The 20,280-nt window shown below is 32.6% G+C and overlaps 3 protein-coding genes across 4 annotated transcripts; all 3 read left to right on the top strand.

The window, feature by feature from the left end:
• Positions 1–8,012: 8,012 nt before the first annotated feature.
• On the top strand, positions 8,013–13,036 carry LOC110416962 (uncharacterized). 2 transcript variants are annotated; one of them, XM_021429117.2, is made up of 3 exons: positions 8,013–8,331; positions 10,683–10,816; positions 10,961–13,036. In XM_021429117.2, the coding sequence occupies exons 2-3, from the start codon at positions 10,798–10,800 to the stop codon at positions 12,877–12,879; spliced, it is 1,938 nt and encodes a 645-aa protein (XP_021284792.1). In that variant the 5' UTR covers positions 8,013–8,331; positions 10,683–10,797; the 3' UTR covers positions 12,880–13,036. The 2 variants fall into 2 exon arrangements, with proteins under 2 accessions (XP_021284792.1, XP_021284793.1); XM_021429118.2 differs by having other exon boundaries at positions 8,013–8,183.
• Positions 13,037–16,675: 3,639 nt separating this feature from the next.
• Positions 16,676–18,000, top strand: LOC110417031 (uncharacterized). Its single transcript, XM_021429205.2, has 2 exons — positions 16,676–17,020; positions 17,282–18,000. The coding sequence occupies exons 1-2, from the start codon at positions 16,723–16,725 to the stop codon at positions 17,332–17,334; spliced, it is 351 nt and encodes a 116-aa protein (XP_021284880.1). The 5' UTR covers positions 16,676–16,722; the 3' UTR covers positions 17,335–18,000.
• A 425-nt stretch (positions 18,001–18,425) lies between these two features.
• LOC110417305 (F-box protein CPR1) lies at positions 18,426–19,558 on the top strand. The gene is made up of 2 exons (XM_089783550.1): positions 18,426–18,750; positions 18,864–19,558. The coding sequence occupies exons 1-2, from the start codon at positions 18,426–18,428 to the stop codon at positions 19,556–19,558; spliced, it is 1,020 nt and encodes a 339-aa protein (XP_089639676.1).
• The last annotated feature ends 722 nt before the right edge of the window (positions 19,559–20,280 follow it).

Here is a 20,280-nt window from a genome sequence, read left to right on the forward strand (position 1 = left end):
TTTTTTTTAAAAAAAGAAAAAGCTACTCATAGGAGCTTTTCCTAAACCTCTTTTTTTAAAAATTTTATTCTTCAAAAAAAAGTTACTTTTTTTTTATGGGCTTTTCAAAATTTATGTTTGGTCTGTCTTTTACTTTTAAGAGATAGATAAACTGAAAAAAAAGTCAGGCCAAACAAGTACTATGTAAATTAATTTATCTTCTTTGTAAAATTTAAGTTTGAATTCTCTTTTTATAAAAAAAAAATAAAAAAATTAATACCTAAAAACTAAATTTAAATGAATAACTTATATTATGTTAGAATAAAATAACATAAAAAGATTAAATAAATTTTTTTTATTTTTATATTATAGTATGAAAATTTAAAATTTATTTAACTTAATTTTTAACTTAAGCTGAACTCAAATTAGCAAAATAAGTTGATTTAATTATAGCTTTCATAATTTACAAATACTAATTCTTTTAGAATTATTCAACCATTACTGAATTTACCTTATATTTAAATTTACTCAAATTTTCTTATAAAATGATTTTATTTAAATTTAAATGCAATAATCAAATTCTTCTAAATTTAAATTTAAATTAATAATTTGGATCTACAAAAAATTTATAAATACAAAATAAAATGATACAAATATTTATAATTATATTTAACTCTATCAAACATAAATACAGTCTATACTCTAAAAAATTTCAACTTAAAAAATATAATTTGAAATATTAAACAAAATAAAAATATAAAAATAAATAAAAAATTAAAAGGATGGAGTAACTCAAATTTCATGGGTGCAATAAGAGGTTTGTCATGTATAAATTAAACAAGTCAGAACAAATAATTATAATTATAATTATCGTTAACTTTATGTCTATTTTTTTATTTTTTAAAAGAAAAAAATAAATAAACTTATTTTACTTATTTTTGTATTTCAACATAATGTAAGATATTCATTTAAATTTGACTTTAGACGTGAAATTTTTTTTCAAATTTTTTTTATAGAAGAAAAGAGAATTCAAACTTAATTTTTACAAACACATGAGCATTTAGCTCATTGGTTAGAGCATGAATCTCTTTTTTTCAAATTATAAAAAAAAACACTTAATTTTTACAAAGAAGATATATTAATATACATATTCTAGAATCAAATAATCAAGCAAAAAAATATTTATATATATTTTTTAACACCATAAATCTTTTACACTTAAATATTTAGCTTATTAATAAGTATATCTCTAATTTACTTAAATATTTATATTTTTTAAATTTTTTTTCAATTTAATATCTCAACATTATAATTTTGTTCAATTTAATCCATATATTATATATTTTTATTCAATTTAATCTCTATGACATAATATAAATTTATGTTTAGAAAAAATTTTTTGTCTTCCATGTGGTACCAACACGTCATCATATCAGTGTCACGTTAACATTTTCACGTCATTATATTAGTGCCACGTGACATATCATGTTATCATGTTGGTTTCACGTTAACGCTGACGTCATCTCCTTTAATAATAAAATTAAATGTCATTAAGGAGATGAACTAAATTAAAATAATTTTTAAAATTAAAAAATCAATTACTTCGATTTTGAATATATGGATTAAACTGAATAAAATAGATGAGTATAGAGACGTAATAAGTATTTTGACTATTTCTTTACACATTACTTTTTCTTCAATTATTAATTATTATTTCTCTTGTATTGAATTGTTGTATTCTTTGCTTTAATTTTATGTTTCCTTCTTTACTAATTATGCTTGAAATTAATTATGGTGATAACGATGTTTTGTTAGTGTCTGAATCGCATGGCTTTTTTTAAGGAGAATTTAAAGTGTTGGGAGAGGAGTTGCATGTAGTCGGCGGCTTGCTTTTTATCTTTCTATATGCTGGGCATTTGTCTAGGTTTGCGCATGCGGTTGAGATTGGGGTTTAGGGTGGGTGTATAAATTATGACAGAGGTATTGATACAGGAGATTGTAACCAAAAGCAAGACGGTAAATTTCCTCAGCAATATTCTGTTGATTTTGTGTGGAAAGGGTGAAAAATTCAGTATGATCAAGTGACATGTTTACTTGTGAAAGTAGTAATATTACCCTACCAAGAAAAAATTCTAACAAATTGGGTAAATCGAAGTGTTTGGTAAATAATAAAATTAAAACTCGTGATGATTATGAAAAATAATAAAAAAAGAAAATGACATAAAGGCGGTTTAATTATATCTATTGGATATTAAATTATTAAATTAGGTCTTTTGTGCTCCTAATCAAACTAGATATCCTATTCCATATAGAATTTAGCTGAAGAAAGTACATATAATTAAAAGCTTGTGCAATAATTAATCTTCAATATTCTTTTTATGCAGTCTTTGAAAAATTATCGCTGGTGATGATCATACTGAAGTGTAGAATTCCCATGGATGTAGTGAGTGGCATATTAAGTTGCCTTCTTGTCAAGTCTTTTCTGTGTTTCGCTCTTTAGAAAAAAAAGTCTCTTCTCCATTTGAAGAGTGCGTCAAGGGAATGGTATTCCTTAATCAAAGGTTCTTATTTCATCAAACCCCATTATAGGCAATCTATGAAAACCAACAGTAAGACTCTCAACATCATAATTTAAAAAAGAGCATATGATAAAGTACTCTCTACAAACTTGGATTCAACCAATTTCAACAACTCCACAATAATTGATCACCTGTTAAAGTTTCTTAATGGTGATGATGGTAGAGATATTCAAGTTTTCTTGTTGAATTTTATGTAATTAATAAAAAATATACAATAATCGTGTTGTGAAATATCTCGATAAAAGATTTCAAAATCTTACTGGATGAGTAGTTGAAACTAATAAATAGATGAAATGATATTCGTAAATACTATAGTTTCGGGTATAACTTGATTAATGACAGGTACAAAATAGTAAAAGTTGTATAAAAGATTGAGTTAATAACTCATGCACTTATAAGTGAAGTAAAAGTTTATAATATAAAAAACAAATACATGAAAAAATAGTAAAGAAATTCCTTACCCAGCACCATCGTTGCCTTTGATATTAAAATTGAGAAATATTGCCAAACAGAGTTGTTTGATGACATAAAACGTATAACATATAAAGTAGTTACGATGGCTTTTCAAGGATATGTTTGTGCAATTGCGACTTGTTTTGACGACACAATCAATGTGTGGATGATGAAGGCCTATAGGGTGAAAGAATCTTGGACGAAGTAGTATAGTTTTCAAGAAAGGATATATACATATGGTCATGTTTCAAGTCTATATTTCACTATCTAAATTCATGTAACCCAAAAAATAAAAAATCTATTTCATTATCTCATAAGATCATGCTGACTTTGAATTAAAAGTTGGTTCAACAGGCAGCATCAACATTAATTTATTCAATGCACAATAATATTAATTTTCATTGAGATTTTATATTATCATGTACAAATTATTTCCCTTTCCAATTATAAAATTAAAACCATTGATTTTTAATTGGCAAACTTATTTTTCGAATTAATATGCCACCACTAGTTCTTGCACTTTGGCTCAACTTTCTTTTCGGTCTCTCAACTAGATTTTTGACCAGAAAAACCCATTTACTTATGGTGATATAATTTGCTTGTGTTTTATTTTTTCTTTTTTTTTCTTCATTATTTTCTTTTTTTTTATTTTTTCAAACCTACATTGTTTTATTTTTTTTTATTTTTGGAAAGAAGATTTCAAAAGGTTTTTATAATTAAGGTTTTTGAAAGTGTAAAAATACTTCAAAACAATATAATTTTGAAGAAAGAAAAAAAATAAGAAAGAAAAAGAAAAAAAGATAAGAGAAAATAAAACACAAGCAAATTACAACGGCAAGTAAAGGTTTGGGTGTGGCATTAAAGGCTTTGATATATTTATCAGAGGTTTTAAATTTGAACCTCAGCAAGAACACAGCTTGTTTTGAATAATAAGAGTGTCATGTATTAGTCTTTTAATATGCCACGTGTCAACATTGTGATATGCCATGTGATAACCTCTTGTTGTTGCTATATGGCATATTAGAATCATATGTTTACATGGCAATGTCACATTAGCGTGTCAAGATGACGAGATAATGTCATGTTAATACTTGAACTCAAAGTGTGACAAAGCAATGCCATGTCACTTTTTGTGATAATATGATACTGCCACGTTACCCTGACATGCTAACTTCAGCACCGTATTGATAGATTTAAACGAAAAATGTTAAAAAGGTTAAATTAAAGCAATTCTCAAAATCAATAGGCTAAAATGTTATGATTTTGAGTATAGAGACTAAATTGAAGTAAATATCTTAATACAAGGACTTCTTAGATATTTTGACCGATATAATTTTGTAGAGAGCTGAAACATACAATGTGCCCGACTAAAGAGGTTATTTTTAACATTAATCTATCAATTTTAATCAATGTTTGTTTTATAGAGAATGTCTAAAATGTCAAAATATATATAGTGTTTGCTGTTATTATTCCTAGACCCAGTCAAGCCCATGAAATATTTTTGTAAGTAAATAATCATATGCTGCAATGACTAAATTGTTATGATATGAATGTGTGTATATATATGTATATATATACATATATATGTTATAAACCTATGTTTTTTTATTATATTTACATTTTTGAACGTTTTTAAGTAAACTCTTGACTGGTCTCATATCTCAATTTTTACTGCTAGTTAAAATTTAACTTGTAGTTAATGCAACCATTGCCCATTGCCCACCAACTCCAGTTTATTTCTTGGAAAACATGTATGTAACATCCTCTGTTGACACAATTTTCAGTGTGAGGTTACAAAAACATGTAGTTTTGAACTCAATTCAATCTCGAAATTTGGTTGAAACTAAAGCCTAGAGCTTAGAAGCTTAGGAAGCCCTGTTCATTGGCTCCCTCCTTTTCAAAGCACTGAAATATGATTGCAACAGAAAGCAATATTCCAGGCCTTAAACCAATTGCTACCCATGAAATTGACTAAGACAGTTAATGCACCAGTCCACATCCCACCAAACGCAGCTACAGTATGTACCATTCAAGTGCTAAGTTTCTAGGAATGCCATCAACATCTGCCTAACAGAAAGAAGACACTGCAAATAAGTATGCAACGAAAGAAAAATGTTCCCCACAAGAAGCAATTTATGCAGCCAACCTTGGACTGCAGAGACATGTATTTGATACCAAGCAGCTGTATAATGCAAAGTAGCACCAATGTCCCCTGCCCATGGGTTCCTTCCATGTCCTCCTCCCTTGAGATACTTAAGCGCTTCATGGCACATAGTGAATGTGCCAGCAGAATCAATGTCCATAACTACAGGGGTAGCTAAGACTAAACTGCATTTAGCTAAAACGTTTACAGAGCATGTAGAAGAAAGTTTAATTACCTATCATAAGAAAGTAGTCAGATAATAACTTTTGAGGTGGTTTTTTTTTTCAAAAAAAAGGAAAAATAGGATATATTATTGCTTAATAACTCTCTACGGGGCAGTTAAGAACAAAATGTCAAACAAATTCAAGAAAAGATGAAAATTGCTAGAACTTCTAAAAGCCATTGTAGATAAGGCCAAAGATCATCAAGTTAAATTCACTAATTGCTTTCATCAAATGACCTTGTATGCATTGGAAACCTTGTTGGGAAGGCTCAAAGTACCCGTTTGGAAACCAATTAGGGGACAAATCCTCAGCAGACACAAGAAAATTGCCAGTAGCAGTATTCACAAGAATGTCAATGCGGCCAAAATGCTTGAAAGTTGACCCAACCACTCTTTTTGCATCTTCCTGCTTGCGAACACCCCCTCAAAGCCAGCAGCTTTCAAAAACAATAGTAATTGTATACAATCTCAGCTGATGTTCAGTGAAAGTAGAATAAATGGAAAATCATGCAAAATGCAGGCAATTAATGGATCAATAATCAACACACAATGATAAAGCAATCGGTTCAGTTGAACTGATTATAACATCAGAAACCTCGAGCTAATGCATCAAAGTGAGCATTAAGCACCACAGAATTTTACAGTGCATTAATTCTGAATATCTCACCATAAGTATTGTCTATAGTAGCTGCTTATTAACTTTTTCTTCTTCCATTAGTGATCAGATTGGTTAAAACTATCAGTTTTTTCAGCAACCAAAGAAGCAGAATTTGGCACTATGGAAGGGTTCTTGTGATAGGAAGAGATAGTGCTGTAAATAAGCAAAAGATGTACAAGAAGTAAGGCAGAGAATGTAGAAGAGAATTAAAGAGAGAAGTTTAAAAAAAAATCAAGGTCCCTCATGGCATGCAATGGATTATTTTGCTTAATCAACTTAAGTTATATAGCAATCGTGTTGTGAAATATTTTGACAAGAAATTATAAAATCTTACCGAATGAGTTGTTGAAACTAATTAATACACGGGATGATATTTGTGAATATTATGATTTTGAATATGACTTGATTAATGACAATTATAAAATAATAAGAGTTACATAAGAAATTGATTCAATAACTAATACACGTAAGTTTATAATCTGAAAATAAACACATTGAGAAATGGTGAGAAAATCCCTTTATCACTTTTGCAACCTTTACTTGTGGGGTTTTACATTAGCTTGCAATGGAAGAAAAGATAGGGGGATTCCCTAGAACTATCATTGCCTTTGATATTAGTAACTGAGAAATATCGCCAAATAGAGTTGCTTGACGACATAGACTATAAAACAAATAATGTAGTTACAGGAGCTTTGCAAGGAGGTCTTTATGCAATTACTATTTGTTTCAACGACACCGTTAAACGTGATGAACCTATTATAGAGCAAACAAGATTAAGGATTGAAGAAGGAGATGACGGAATATTGGCACAAGATTTTTGCTCTTTATCATAGATATATACCTTCAACAACATATTCTGCATTGAACTGTTATTTTGTTAAAGAATATTAATTGTTTTTCTTTTTAAAGAATAAAATAAAATTTGTATTACATCGAATTTATCTGATTGTTCTTGCACCTTTGACTTAACTCTCATTTTAATCTCCCAACTAGATTTTTGACCAAAAGAACTCATTTATTCATGGTCATATATTTTTGTGGAGAGCTGAAACATTATACCTTGAGCCCGACTAAAGAGGCTATTTGTGACATTAATTTGTTGATTTTAATCAACGTTTATTTTATAAAGAATGTCTCTAAACAGTAAACTTATATATAATCAGACAATTTTGTCATAGCAAAATTGTATTTCTTTTATTTTCCTTTTCATTTGTATATTGTTATTATTCTTAGTCTCAATCCTGCGCATGAAATTATTTTGTAGTTAATTTTAATTTTATAAAATATTTAAATATTTTAACAATAAACAAATTTTAAAAGAATAAATCGAATTGAACCAATTACGTTTTAGAATTGGATCTGCTGAACCAATCCCAACTCTAGATAGTTGTAAGTCTATAATTTAATTTCAAATATTTTCATTATTTTCTTTGATATGGGTTACAATGATTATTTGCTATGGTAATATATTATGTTATAAAACTATATTGTAAAAATCAAGCTTATGCATCTTTTAAGTAGATATGCACTTATTATTTTGGAACACAAATTCACTTACAAGATATGTAACTTTTTCTTTGCTTATATTTATACTTTTGCACATGCTACAAACTATTGAATGCATTCCCCTTGTATCCTATTTTTTAAAAATTAATGTTTGAGAATTTAGATTTGTATTTTCACAAATATTATTGTACATTTTTATCTTTCTAAATCTTTGAATTATCTCGAATTTCAACCTTTACCTATTTATTAACAGTTAACTTGTGGCTAATATGAATTTAATGAGTTGTGTAACACTTTTTTCTTATCTGAGTTAAGAATAATACGAATTTAAACCATTTGGGACTTTGTAAAACCTTCAAACGAGATTTGATTGTTTGGTTGTTCCCACATTGGGTTTCTGTTCCCTCCCTGCGGAAGATTGCTTATGACATTAATTAATCCCTTATGTTTAAAGCGCAAGAAACAAATGCGTCGGATCGGCTACTCATGGGCTGATGTTAAACGACGTCGTGAAGAAGATGGTGCACTGCCTTTTAGCTTGGTAACTCTTAAAAAATCGCCGTTGCTTTTTTGCTGTCTCCTGCATTTGGGTAGTTTCTTCCTCCACCCGCTTTGAAATCTGTTGGGACCTCCTTTTGCCCGGTAGGTTTTCGTTCTCTAGTTCCATCCTTGCTATAACTCCAAGCGATTTGCATTGCTTGCTGAGTTTGGGTTTTCAAAGTTCTAGTTCGCGTGTAAAAAAGCCCTTCCTCCTTTGTTGATTTGCACGAGCTGCTTCACTCTTTAATGGGTTAGGCTGTTATTTATTTACATAATCTGTATTCTTTAATTATTATTTATTTTCTTTCGGTTCTTGGATTGCTGGATTCTTTGGTTGAATATTTTTTTCCTTCGTATTTGCCTTGGGTGAGGAGTATGCTTGAAATTTAATTATGGCAATGACTGTTCTTAATTGGTGTATGAATCGCGTGGCTTTTTATCGGAATTCACCATAATCTCTAAATTTAAACTGCTGGGAGGGCAGTTATCAGTTGGCAGGGTTGGTTACTTTGGACGTTTCCCGTTCTCGGTGTTTGTCGTGGATGCTTTATCTTGATAGGTTTTCTGGCCTGAGAATGTGCTGGCTGGGCATGTGGTTGAGATTGGGATTTATGGTGGTCGTAAGCGTTGTATGAATTATGACAGCGGTCTTGATACTGGGGATAGTAATCTCATGTTGTTTTGTTATCTGATTATTGTTTATAGGGTTTGAAGCTTTTATCCATTTTCTTTATATATCTTTGTCAATGCTGTGCTTCTGGGGTGGCTTATTCTTTTACCTGTACTTTAAGCTTTGGAGTTTCTTATATCTATTGATTATTATTTATCTGTGGTTGCTTTTGTGCTATCAATGCTCTTTTTACCTGTGCTGCACTCATAGAAAAATTGGGAGTATGGACCTTTTTTTACCTGTGCTTGACTTGTGGAGAGTTTTACCATTGGACACTTTTTTAACCTTTCGCTTCACTTTTGAAGGATTTTTCACATTGGACCCCTCCTTGCTTTTGGAGACTTTTTAACTTTGGAAATTTGTAACCTGTACTTGAACATTGGACATTTTTTACCTCTGATTTGCTTTTAGAGATTTTTGAACTTTGGACATTCGTTATCCATGCTTGACTTATGGAGGATTTTGAACTTGGGACATTTGTACTTGTGCATAATGTGTGGGGGATCTTGGACTGTAAACATGTTTTTTACCTTTTCTTGCTCTAGTTGTATCAGATTTGGGTCGTTGGCCTTCAAGTCTATTTTGGTTAGGGAAAATTTTTAGGTGAGTCCTCCTAGTTAGATCAAGTTTTACCAGTGTCTTTAAACCTAAACTCTCAAAAGTTAAAGATCTTAGAGCAGGGTAGATGCAACTTTGATGGAACCTTGCAAATTTATAAGTATGATACTTGTTTGTTTCTGAACTATCAATATTGCTGTAATGCTGATCTCTATAGTTTGTATAAAGGTCACACCTATAGGATCCTCAATGACTGCTTTATCTGATGGAATCTTAAAATTATGGGAAACCTTAATGGAAGCAAAAATGAATAAGTAGTTTGGTGAACTAGGGTGTATACTAATTAACAAACGATGCCTTAAATATATATTAAGGAATAAGTAGGAGAAGAAATTTTTGGTCAAAACTTTTTTTAAAGGAGAAAAATGTAAATCCAATATAGGATTAGGAAGCTGTGATCTCTTGGTAGAATGAATGGACTGCAATTGGATATCAAGTATGTTTTTATATTTTCCGCTTTTAGTTCACTTTTTAAAAGAATGAATTACATCGGTTTATATGTTCGATAAATTTATCATATTGTTAAGTAACTATCAGTATTCTAGGCTGTAAAAGATTTGTAAACATCCTTGCCAAAAGTATTAGTGAATGGTTTTTAGTTTTGATTGATTAAATCTTTTAGATAACTTCTTTTTAAAGCTTTTCCTGTATGACCATATGGATGAACATGATCAAGTGGATATCTGTCATAGTAGGGATCTTTTTGGAAAATTATGTGTCTTCTATATCCCTAATCAAAGATAAACCCTAAAAAACCCTAAGGTGGTCCTCCACTAGAGGGACACAGTATTCTTGCGGAAAACTTTTATGTTGATACTTTTTCACAAACACATCCGGTGACCGTACGTGGCTCCTTCTTCTCAAGGCTTTAGGACCATTATGTTGATTTTGCTCTGAACTACTGATTTTTTACCTGAACTACAACATAAGGGGCATCCCTTTGTCTGAGTTAAGACAAATCTTGCAAATTGCCCCTATGTATTTTTGAAATGCTAAACTAGTATTCTTTGTTCGTATTGATGATTGTTTTTTGGTATCCATGTCTATGGAACTTAGGAATTAACGTATATTGCATGACTTTTAAAAAAATTTCAAGTTTATACTTTCTCACTTTTTTTTTTCTTTTCCAGATAGACCTGATTGTTTTCTTCTAAGTGGTGTAATTAGATTACACAGATATCTGTAGAGCTGACATACCTTGAGTTCTTAAAACTCCTATTTCCCTTTTCCCTTGCAGTTATAGAACAAGAGAAGTTATTGTTAAGTTTGGTCATCTTGTGACTACTGCTAATTAGTTTCTTTTTCTGCCACAGGTGCATTTTATAAGCCTTTGGGGTGCTGAATCAGTTGCTCCACTAACTGAAAGCTTAAAAGGGATTTTGCTGGCAATGTTACTGTTCTATCGAGAAGAAAATTGTTTCCATTTCTATGTTGATTAATTATACTGGTATATTTATTTTCATTTGATCCCCTAGTTTATTTTGGCTCTCCCAGTCCCCCCCAAAAAGGATTTTATATTAGTTTGCTTTGTTTTTGTCTTCTACTGCTGTATCTGCACCTAACTAAGAGTATTTGTGTGCTGTTTTTGAAGCTTTTCCTTGGAAGCAATTTCTATTCTGTTTCCTGCATGGAGGGAGCGCTTTGAATCACATCAGACTGTTGCTTCCTTCATTTTTTGTATTCATGGCTGATCATGATCATGCTTTAGTGGTAGCTGATACTTCTCATACCCTTGTAGAACATACATTAGCTGATACTTCTCATGCCCTTGTAGAACATACATTAGTTATTGGGCAGGAATTTCCTGATGTTGAAAGTTGCAGAAGAACCTTGAAAGATATCGCTATAGCATTGCATTTTGATCTTAGGATAGTGAAATCTGATCGCAGCCGATTTATAGCCAAGTGCTCCAAAGAAGGTTGTCCTTGGCGTGTCCATGTTGCAAAATGTCCTGGAGTTCCAACTTTCTCAATTAGAACTCTGCATGGGGAGCATACATGTGAAGGGGTTCGCAACCTCCATCATCAGCAAGCCTCAGTGGGTTGGGTTGCAAGATCAGTAGAAGCACGCGTTCGGGATAATCCACAGTACAAACCAAAAGAAATTCTGCAAGATATCCGTGATCAGCATGGAGTTGCTGTTTCTTATATGCAAGCTTGGCGTGGAAAGGAGCGAAGTATGGCAGCACTTCATGGGACTTTTGAAGAAGGGTATCGCCTTCTTCCTGCATACTGTGAGCAAGTAAGGAAAACCAACCCTGGAAGTGTTGCATCAGTTTTTGCTACTGGACAAGAAAATTGTTTCCAGCGCCTGTTTGTTTCTTACCGTGCATCTATCTATGGGTTTATAAATGCTTGTAGACCACTTCTGGAACTTGATAAGGCAGATCTGAAGGGAAAATACTTGGGTACATTACTTTGTGCTGCAGCTGTTGATGCTGACGATGCATTGTTTCCCTTGGCAATAGCTATTGTTGATCTGGAAAGTGATGAAAATTGGATGTGGTTCATGTCAGAGTTGAGGAAGCTTCTTGGTGTAAACACTGAAAACATGCCTAGACTTACAATACTATCTGAAAGACAGCAAGGCATTGTAGATGCTGTAGAAACCCATTTTCCAAGTGCTTTTCATGGTTTTTGTCTACGATTTGTCAGTGAAAATTTTCGTGATACATTTAAGAACACAAAGTTGGTGAATATTTTCTGGAATGCTGTTTATGCTCTCACTACTGTTGAATTTGAGAGCAAAATATCTGAGATGGTAGAGATCTCACAGGATGTTATACAATGGTTTCAACACTTCCCTCCCCAGCTCTGGGCAGTAGCATATTTTGAAGGAGTTCGATATGGCCATTTTACACTAGGTGTGACGGAGTTGTTGTATAATTGGGCCCTTGAATGTCATGAGCTGCCTGTTGTGCAAATGATGGAACATATTCGCCATCAACTAACCTCTTGGTTTAACAATCGTCGTGAAATGGGAATGAGGTGGACCTCGATTCTTGTGCCATCTGCTGAGAAGCGGATTTTAGAGGCAATTGCAGATGCTCGTTGCTATCAAGTACTTAGAGCAAATGAAGTTGAATTTGAGATTGTCTCAACTGAGAGGACGAATATTGTGGATATTAGAAGTCGTGTGTGTTCCTGTCGCCGTTGGCAGCTGTATGGTTTACCATGTGCACATGCTGCAGCAGCACTTATTTCTTGTGGGCAGAATGCTCATCTGTTTGCTGAACCTTGTTTCACAGTGGCAAGCTATCGTGAGACATATTCCCAGATGATAAATCCTATTCCAGATAAGAGCATTTGGAAGGAGCAAGGTGAGGGAGCTGAGGGTGGAGCTGCCAAGCTTGATATCACAATACGCCCTCCCAAGACTCGCCGGCCACCTGGCAGACCAAAAAAGAAAGTTCTTCGTGTAGAGAATTTGAAGCGCCCAAAGAGAGTTGTTCAATGTGGTAGATGCCATTTATTAGGACATTCTCAAAAGAAATGCACAATGCCAATTTGACCCCTATTTAGCTTCTTTTCTGTTTTGTTTTTTCCTTCCCTATTACCCTTTAATATTTTCTTCTGAAATCCCAATAGAATCAGAGTCATGTTTGTAATCTTATTGTATGTTTTTAACATTCTAGTTTCATAATAAGCATCCACTACTTTTGCTTCAACTTGTCCATCTTCTGCTCATTGCTGCAGCTTGTTCGTGTTTCCAATCCAGCTTTCCTTTTATAAGCACATAACAAGTAAATTATTGTCATCTTATATTTGAAAGATATTATGTATTTCATATTATTGTTTCAGTTTTTACAGGTTTATCCGAAATTTGTCAGCTACATGTATATAAAACTTCATGATCAACTTCTGCTGTGCTAATTGATGTTTCTGGACCTTGAATCACTATTCTATAGGGGATAAGTCATTTCCATTTGATGATTTTTTCAGGTAAGTGCTATGACATTTACAGTTTTCCATCCTCGCTGTCGATGGTTAAAAGGCAAGTTTTGTGTATATCTAATGTGCTTTCTCCCTTAGCTCAGTCATGCTCAGTCTGTTTTGCCAACTGTTTTTTTTATACCAGGTCTGATAGCTGGAGTGGTAATGTGTGTCTCGCTTGGAAGCTGCAGATATCGCTGCTGGTGGACTCTTGGTTGAGCATAAGCCCAGAAAAGGATAGGCATGTGCCTTCCAGTTGCATTTTCTTTTTCTTGGTTACTTCTCATTATCCTCTCATTTTGATTGTTTATTTTATAAGACTTATTTTATCATTGATTTGTATTATTAGTTGTTCATAATAGATTTTGGGGCATAGGGACAGTTATAGACCGCACCAGAGGCCAGGCTCCTCCCAGGCCTATGGGCTTGGCTTGGCTCAGGTTGGGTGCTACTCAGAATTTTTCTAGACCTGTCTGGTGAGATCTTTTTTTATTTTAGTTCTAAAATATGATTAAAATATTTTTAAGATTTTAATAATAAAATAAATTTTAAATGGGTGGATTGGGTCAGGTAAAGGCCTAGGTTTTGGAGGTACCAATTGGCTGGACTCAAGCTGGGCCCTCGATAGGATTTTTCTAGGCCCGTAGCATGAGCTATTTTATTACTAAATAATTATTTTATTTTAAAATGTATTTAAAATATTAATATAAAAATATTTGTATATTTTAATAATAAATAAATTTTAAACAAATGGGTTGGGTCAAGTCAGGGCCTAGGTTTAAGAGGTGCTAATTGGGTCCTTGTTGGCTCGGCCCATGAACGTCTCTAGATAGTTATAAGGCTGTAATTTAATTTCAATTATTCTCATTACTTTCTTTGATATGGGTGACGACATGCTATCTGCTACATTACTTATTTGCTATGATTTGTGTTATGTTATAAAACAATGTTTCAAAAGTTGATATTGTCCTCATGAGTTTACAAAGCATGTGCATCTTTAAGTAGATGTGCACTTGATACTTTTTTGCTAGATGCTTTTTTGCTTGGATTTGGTCTTGGAAGGTGCTGCTGTTTAAAAGTGGTGTGGGGTTTTCTTTGTTTTCTGTAGTCATATGCATTCTCTGATGACCATTTTTTGATGAGTTTGAGGGAATAAGGTTTTGTGAGGTTAGATATTTAGATCTATGTATGGTTGTGTATTTTCTGAATTGCATTCATTTTGGTCCTGGCATCTGCTTTTTGTTTGTGCATTTTTAAGCCTGATATTATAGAGTGGAGAAATTTCATGTCTTTGATGATGAACTCTTTAGCAAATCTTTGTTTTTATTTCCATAACTGTCCCATGACTACTGCTTACCATGATTTTATTGCAAGATTTAAGTTATTTCCTCATCTATTGTGATTGAGGTTACCTGGTCTAGAGTAGATTTAACTTGCTTCTTGAAACCTGGGATCACATATCTGCATCTATATAAGCTATAATATAGTTTTGTTCTGTTCTATCCCTGACTTGACATAAAAATTGTTTGCAAAGCTTTGTTTTGAATCTTGCCTGTCTCTTTCTTTAAGACATGAACACCACTGTTTTTGCATTTATTATCAGATGAAAAAACTATCTCCTTATATGTCGTGATTATTATCTGATTCTTGCTTACCCATTTTTTTGATGATGAACTCTTGAGAAAATCTTGGTATTTATTTCCCAACATGTCTCATGAATGGCTTCCATTGTGTTATTGCATGAGTTTAAAATATTTCCATGTCTGTCTGGGTGAGGCTTAATTCTGGTGTATTCCTAAGTTGATATTAAGCCTTTGGTCAAATTATGCATTTGGTCATTGTATTTTGTCTAAGTAGTGGATGTAATGTTGTATAATAATTTGTAAAAGTCGAGTTTTGTACTTTTGAATGTCAGTTCAATCATTAATGATGACAATTTTTCTATCATATACTTTAATGAGGAGTTTTGATTGAAGCTGATTTGATTTTTTTTTTGTTTGATGTGGTGTTGAATTTATTGATATGATATTTTTACATGCAATAATATGACATTATTGACTGGTGTTGATGTGATGATGATGTGGTATTTTTGGTAATTTAAAAAATAAAAAAAATAATTGCTTTATTATCAAAAGAAGCAAGGAAATGAGAATTAATTAGACAAGAAATAATATAAATATGCGTTCGAATATTTAGTTTTTGGTGTATAATCTTTCTGTTTAAAGAGCAGGATCGAATCTTTCTTTTCTCAATTATAAAAAAAAATAAGACAAAAAACATGTAAGAATTGTGTGCTCAAGTGATATTTTGTTTTTTTAAGAAATGAGAGATAAGTTGATGATAAGTAGATGAAAAGAGGGTTTGAAAATTTTAAACCAAACAAATACAGAGAAATTGAAAGATATGAACTTAAATTTTGAAACCAAGAATTTTTATTCTTTTAGGGTTAGGCAATGAAGAGAAATTTGGATAGAAGGAAACTGTAGGTACAAAGTTAGAAGAGATTTCAAAGAAGGGATCCAAAAGTAAATGTCCACTTTGAGGCCTTTGATATGGGCCAAAAATCAAATAAAGAGATTCTCTTGAACTTTGCTTTCGAGAGAGGGTGAGAAGGGAGTTTGGGCTGCACCAAGAAAAGAAGATGACACTTTTTCTTTTTTGTTTTGTTTTTCTTGCCAATAAGAAGAAAAGAAGATGACATTGCTTGGATCCAACTTTCGGACTCTTCTTATTCTTGTTTCTTTGGTTAATACAGCAGTTATTTTTATAATTTTTTTCAAATTGCTAAAAATGTCAAGGTCACATTAGCATCATGTTAGTACTATCCTTATATTTGGCAATATTTTGCACACAATACAGTAATACGACATAGAAGAATTAAGCAGGTTTAGAGTTAAGATAATCCTATTTTGTGTCATAAATGTGTTAAATTCACTTAATTTGTTTAGTTAATTGTGTTATATTTGTAATAAACATACGTGTACATATTTAGAATTTAGATACGTTTAATTAGTCTTGTCATGTTTGTGTTAATATTTTATATTTACATGACAAAGTTAAGACACAAATATAAATTGTCAAATCTAATTGTCATTATATCATTTACAAAATGTCACATCATCATTACTATACTATCAAATTCCAACACTAACAAGAGAATGTTAAGTTTACATCCTGAAAGAATTTAAATATTATTAACATTGGACTAATATTGTAAATTTTTTTAAAAAAATTGATTTTTACAAATTATCATATGAAAATTAATAACACAATTTTTTTTTTAAAAAAATTAGTTAATATCAGCTTATTTTCTGTTTCTTCTAGCAAATCCGGCCCATGGATATGCCTAGCCCAAGAACATGCAAATTCCATTTTCACACTAAAAACCCTGAAACCAGAGAACCGAACCGACTCAAAAGCAATGGAGTTGGCGAACAAGCTGGTGGCGCTAGCAGGCAGGGCAGCGAACAACAACGTAGTGATCGACGCGTGCTTGGTGACCTCATTCGCGGTGCTAGGCATTCGATCTCTCAAACAGCAGAAGGATATAGAAGCCCTGGAAGCCGAGAAGGATTCCTTGACCAAAACCAACAAGGCTATGAAAAAGGCCATCTGGGATTGGAAGCAGCAGCTCTTTGCTGAAGCCGACTCTGACTCCCCTCTTGTCCCTCTCGCTAGGCTCAAAGCCATATATGGCGAAGCCCCATCTCCTGCAATTGGTAATTTTCTTTTCGTTTTTTGTGATAGAAATATATATATTTTATGGTTGCCTACACATATTCTCCAATATATGTGTTGACATCATATTTGAGACATGTTTCAATTGAAATTTTTCCTATCAGAATACCAAAAATTGGTCTGTTGCCAGATGGATCCGCACAAATCCTTCAATGTGAAACACTTTAAAGTGGATTTTTTTTTTAAAAAAAAAATTATATACCATTTCCAATCCAATTGGGTTTGCTTTGTATCTGTGTCAGGAGATGCTACAGAAGAAGATGCAAAATCTCCAGCCTCCAAATTTGTAGTCTGAACTCTATATTGGATTAGCTAACTTTTGAGGGCGCAAGAGTTCTGTGTAACCAATCAAAATTTAGTGGACAAAGAGTCCAATATCTGGCCTTACCTCCGAGCGTTGGATCCTTTGTATTCAGTTTTGTGCTGGCACTGTAATCCTAATGGTAAAGAAGTCAACAATCAGTCAAGGAGCTGTTGTTGTTAGATAACATTATTACTATTCCATCACTTACATAATAATTGTGTTGTATTGTTTGCTCCAAGCTTGGGTGAAAGCTTCTCCAAATCCTGGCAGGAGTAACAAGATTCATTGAGGTAAATGTTTTGATCGTATGCAGCTGCATTTGCAGTAACACACCATCTTAATTGAAGTTCATTAGAGGAAATAAAGTGGGTTGTTTAGGCTAGTGCTGAGTGTTTTTAGTTGAGTGATGGTAGCTCGACTGATTCATTTTCTTTGTTATCAAAACATTGCAATGCTCGTGATATTGGTGGTCATGTTCCACACTCCATCCATGTCTTTCAGCTATCGTCTCCCTCTTAACTATCAAGCTTTTGCTCAAAGAAAATGTAATTCCGGGATGCGGCTAATTTCACATGAATACTCTGATGATCAATCCCAGCAACGATTGGGTTGATTTTCCACCTGGCATCAATTCAAGACTCATAACTTTATCATTCGATAATTTATTGTAGGAATTTTTTTTTTGCTGAAACAATTATATGTATTAAGTTTAAACAAGAACAATATCCATGATTACTTTTAATATCTTACAATAAAAATAAATTTTTGAAGAAATGGGGCAAATCAAAGTGTTTGGCAAATAATAAAAATCAAACTCATGACAGTTAAAGGCGGTTAATTCGATATATGGTAGATAAGAGTATTATTAATTTAGGTCTAATTTTCTACATGTAATCTAACTAGATCTCCTACTTCTTATAGGGTTTAGATAAAGAAAGTATATGTACGTACGTACTTTTCTACACTAATCCATCTCCTATTCCTTACAGGATTTAGCTAAAAAAAAAGTACACATATAGAAGTAATTAAAAGCTTCTGCTGTATATTCTTTGTACGCAGCCCTTGTAAAATTGTCTACAATCATGTCAAACCGCATAATTCCCATGGATGCAGTGAGCGGCATACTGAGTCTCCTCCCCGTCAAGAGTCTTCTTCGTTTCAAGAGCGTGTCAAAGGAATGGTGTTCCTTCATCAACGAGCCTTATTTCATCAAACTCCATCTCTCTCAATCTATGGAAACCAACAGGTATAATCGCAACATTATATTTAAAGATGTTGAATCCGGTAAACTCCTCTCTGTAGATTTTGATTCCATCAATTTCCAAAACCTCAAAGCAATCAATCACCCATTGAAGCATCTTAGTGGGTGTGGTGCTGAAGATGATTATGGAGATATCCAAGTTTTTGGTTCATGCAACGGGTTACTTTGCTTAATCAACAAAAGATATAGGATAATCGAGTTGTGGAACATCTTGACAGGGATTACAGTCTTACCAGATGAGTTTGTTGAAACCAATAAGTGCAACTTGGGGAGGTTTGGTATTTCTATGGTTTCGGGCATGACTCGATCCATGACGATTACAAGATAGTAAGAGTTGCACAAGAGGTTGACTCAATAAACTATACACTTATAAGTGAAGTAAAAGTTTATAGTTTAAAAACAAATACATGGAGAAAGGGTGAAGAGATCCCCTACTATTTTCGTAACCGTTTAGTAATGGGTACGTTTATTTGTGGGGCTTTACACTGGCTTGCAGTTGAAGAAAGAGAATGGGAATGTCCCAGCAGCATCATTGCCTTCGATGTTGGAATTGAGAAATATCGCCAAATAGAGCTAGTCGACAACATAGAACGCAATGCCTATAGCATGGTTCCAAAGGCTTTGCAAGGATGTCTTTGTATAATTACGACTTGTTTCAACAATGACGTTAATATATGGATGATGAAGGATTATGGGGTGAAAGACTCTTGGACAATACTGTATAGTTTCCAGGGAAATATACCTTCGGCGCCTCATGTATACCCTTTGAGGCCTCTGGCTTATTCAAGGACTGGTGACCGACTTCTACTACACCACGAAGGCTTATCTCTTTTATGGTATGACCTAAAAGAGAATCAGTTTGAAAGGGTCGACCTTCCTCAATTGAAAAATGTTAAAACCTTTCTTCTGGAGATTTGTGTGGAAAGTCTCGTTCAACTTGGTAAATCAATTTGAGCATAAACAAGATTAAAGATTGGAGAAGAAGAAGTCGAAATATTGGCGCACGATTTTTGATCTTTTATTTATTTGTTATCATAAATATATAACTTTTCTTTGTCCCTTCTTTCGTCAAATATATATATATATATATGTAACTTCTACATTGACCCTTTAGTCTTTTTAAAGAATATTAATTGTTGTCTTTTAAAGGAATAAGAGAACATTTGTCTCGTGTCAAATCCATCCAATCATCAATATATACATATAAGATCAAGTTTCAATTTCAGATTTTACTATCTAAATCCATACAACCCCAAAAAAAAACATAATTTATTTTATTATTTCATGGAAGCTTTTCAATTTGTCTCTAAATTAAGAAAATTGTGCATCAAATATTCAAAGTCAAAGCCGGTTCAATCGACAACCATATGCAATGGGTTCGAATGTTGACATTTCATTAAGGTTTTTAATTACTAGCATTATGTACCCTTTCCAAGTACTAAATCAAAACCCAATGATTCTTAATTAGCTTACACTATCAATGAAAGATAACCTTTACGGTATTTCCTGCTAATTGGACTAGAAGACATTTAGAATACATATAACTTGAAACTTGCTTTTCAACTTGTTTTTCGGATTAATGCATGCAAGCTGTACGTAGTTCTTGCACTTTGGCTCAATGTTCATTCAATATCTCACCTAGACTTTTTACCGAAAGAACCATTTACAGATTTACT

Source organism: Theobroma umbraticum, unplaced genomic scaffold (assembly GCF_002168275.2).
Source record: "Theobroma umbraticum cultivar Fairchild unplaced genomic scaffold, ASM216827v3 scaffold_51.0, whole genome shotgun sequence".
Taxonomy (NCBI): Eukaryota; Viridiplantae; Streptophyta; class Magnoliopsida; order Malvales; family Malvaceae; genus Theobroma; species Theobroma umbraticum.

Bases quoted from the DNA above. Each gene is read 5' to 3' on its own strand.
- LOC110417031 (XM_021429205.2), top strand. From the start codon at position 16,723: ATGGAGTTGGCGAACAAGCTGGTGGCGCTAGCAGGCAGGGCAGCGAAC. The intron at 17,021-17,281 runs GTAATTTTCTTT...TATCTGTGTCAG, and splicing joins AGCCCCATCTCCTGCAATTG to GAGATGCTACAGAAGAAGAT.
- LOC110417305 (XM_089783550.1), top strand. From the start codon at position 18,426: ATGTCAAACCGCATAATTCCCATGGATGCAGTGAGCGGCATACTGAGT. The intron at 18,751-18,863 runs GTTCATGCAACG...GAAACCAATAAG, and splicing joins TGGAGATATCCAAGTTTTTG to TGCAACTTGGGGAGGTTTGG.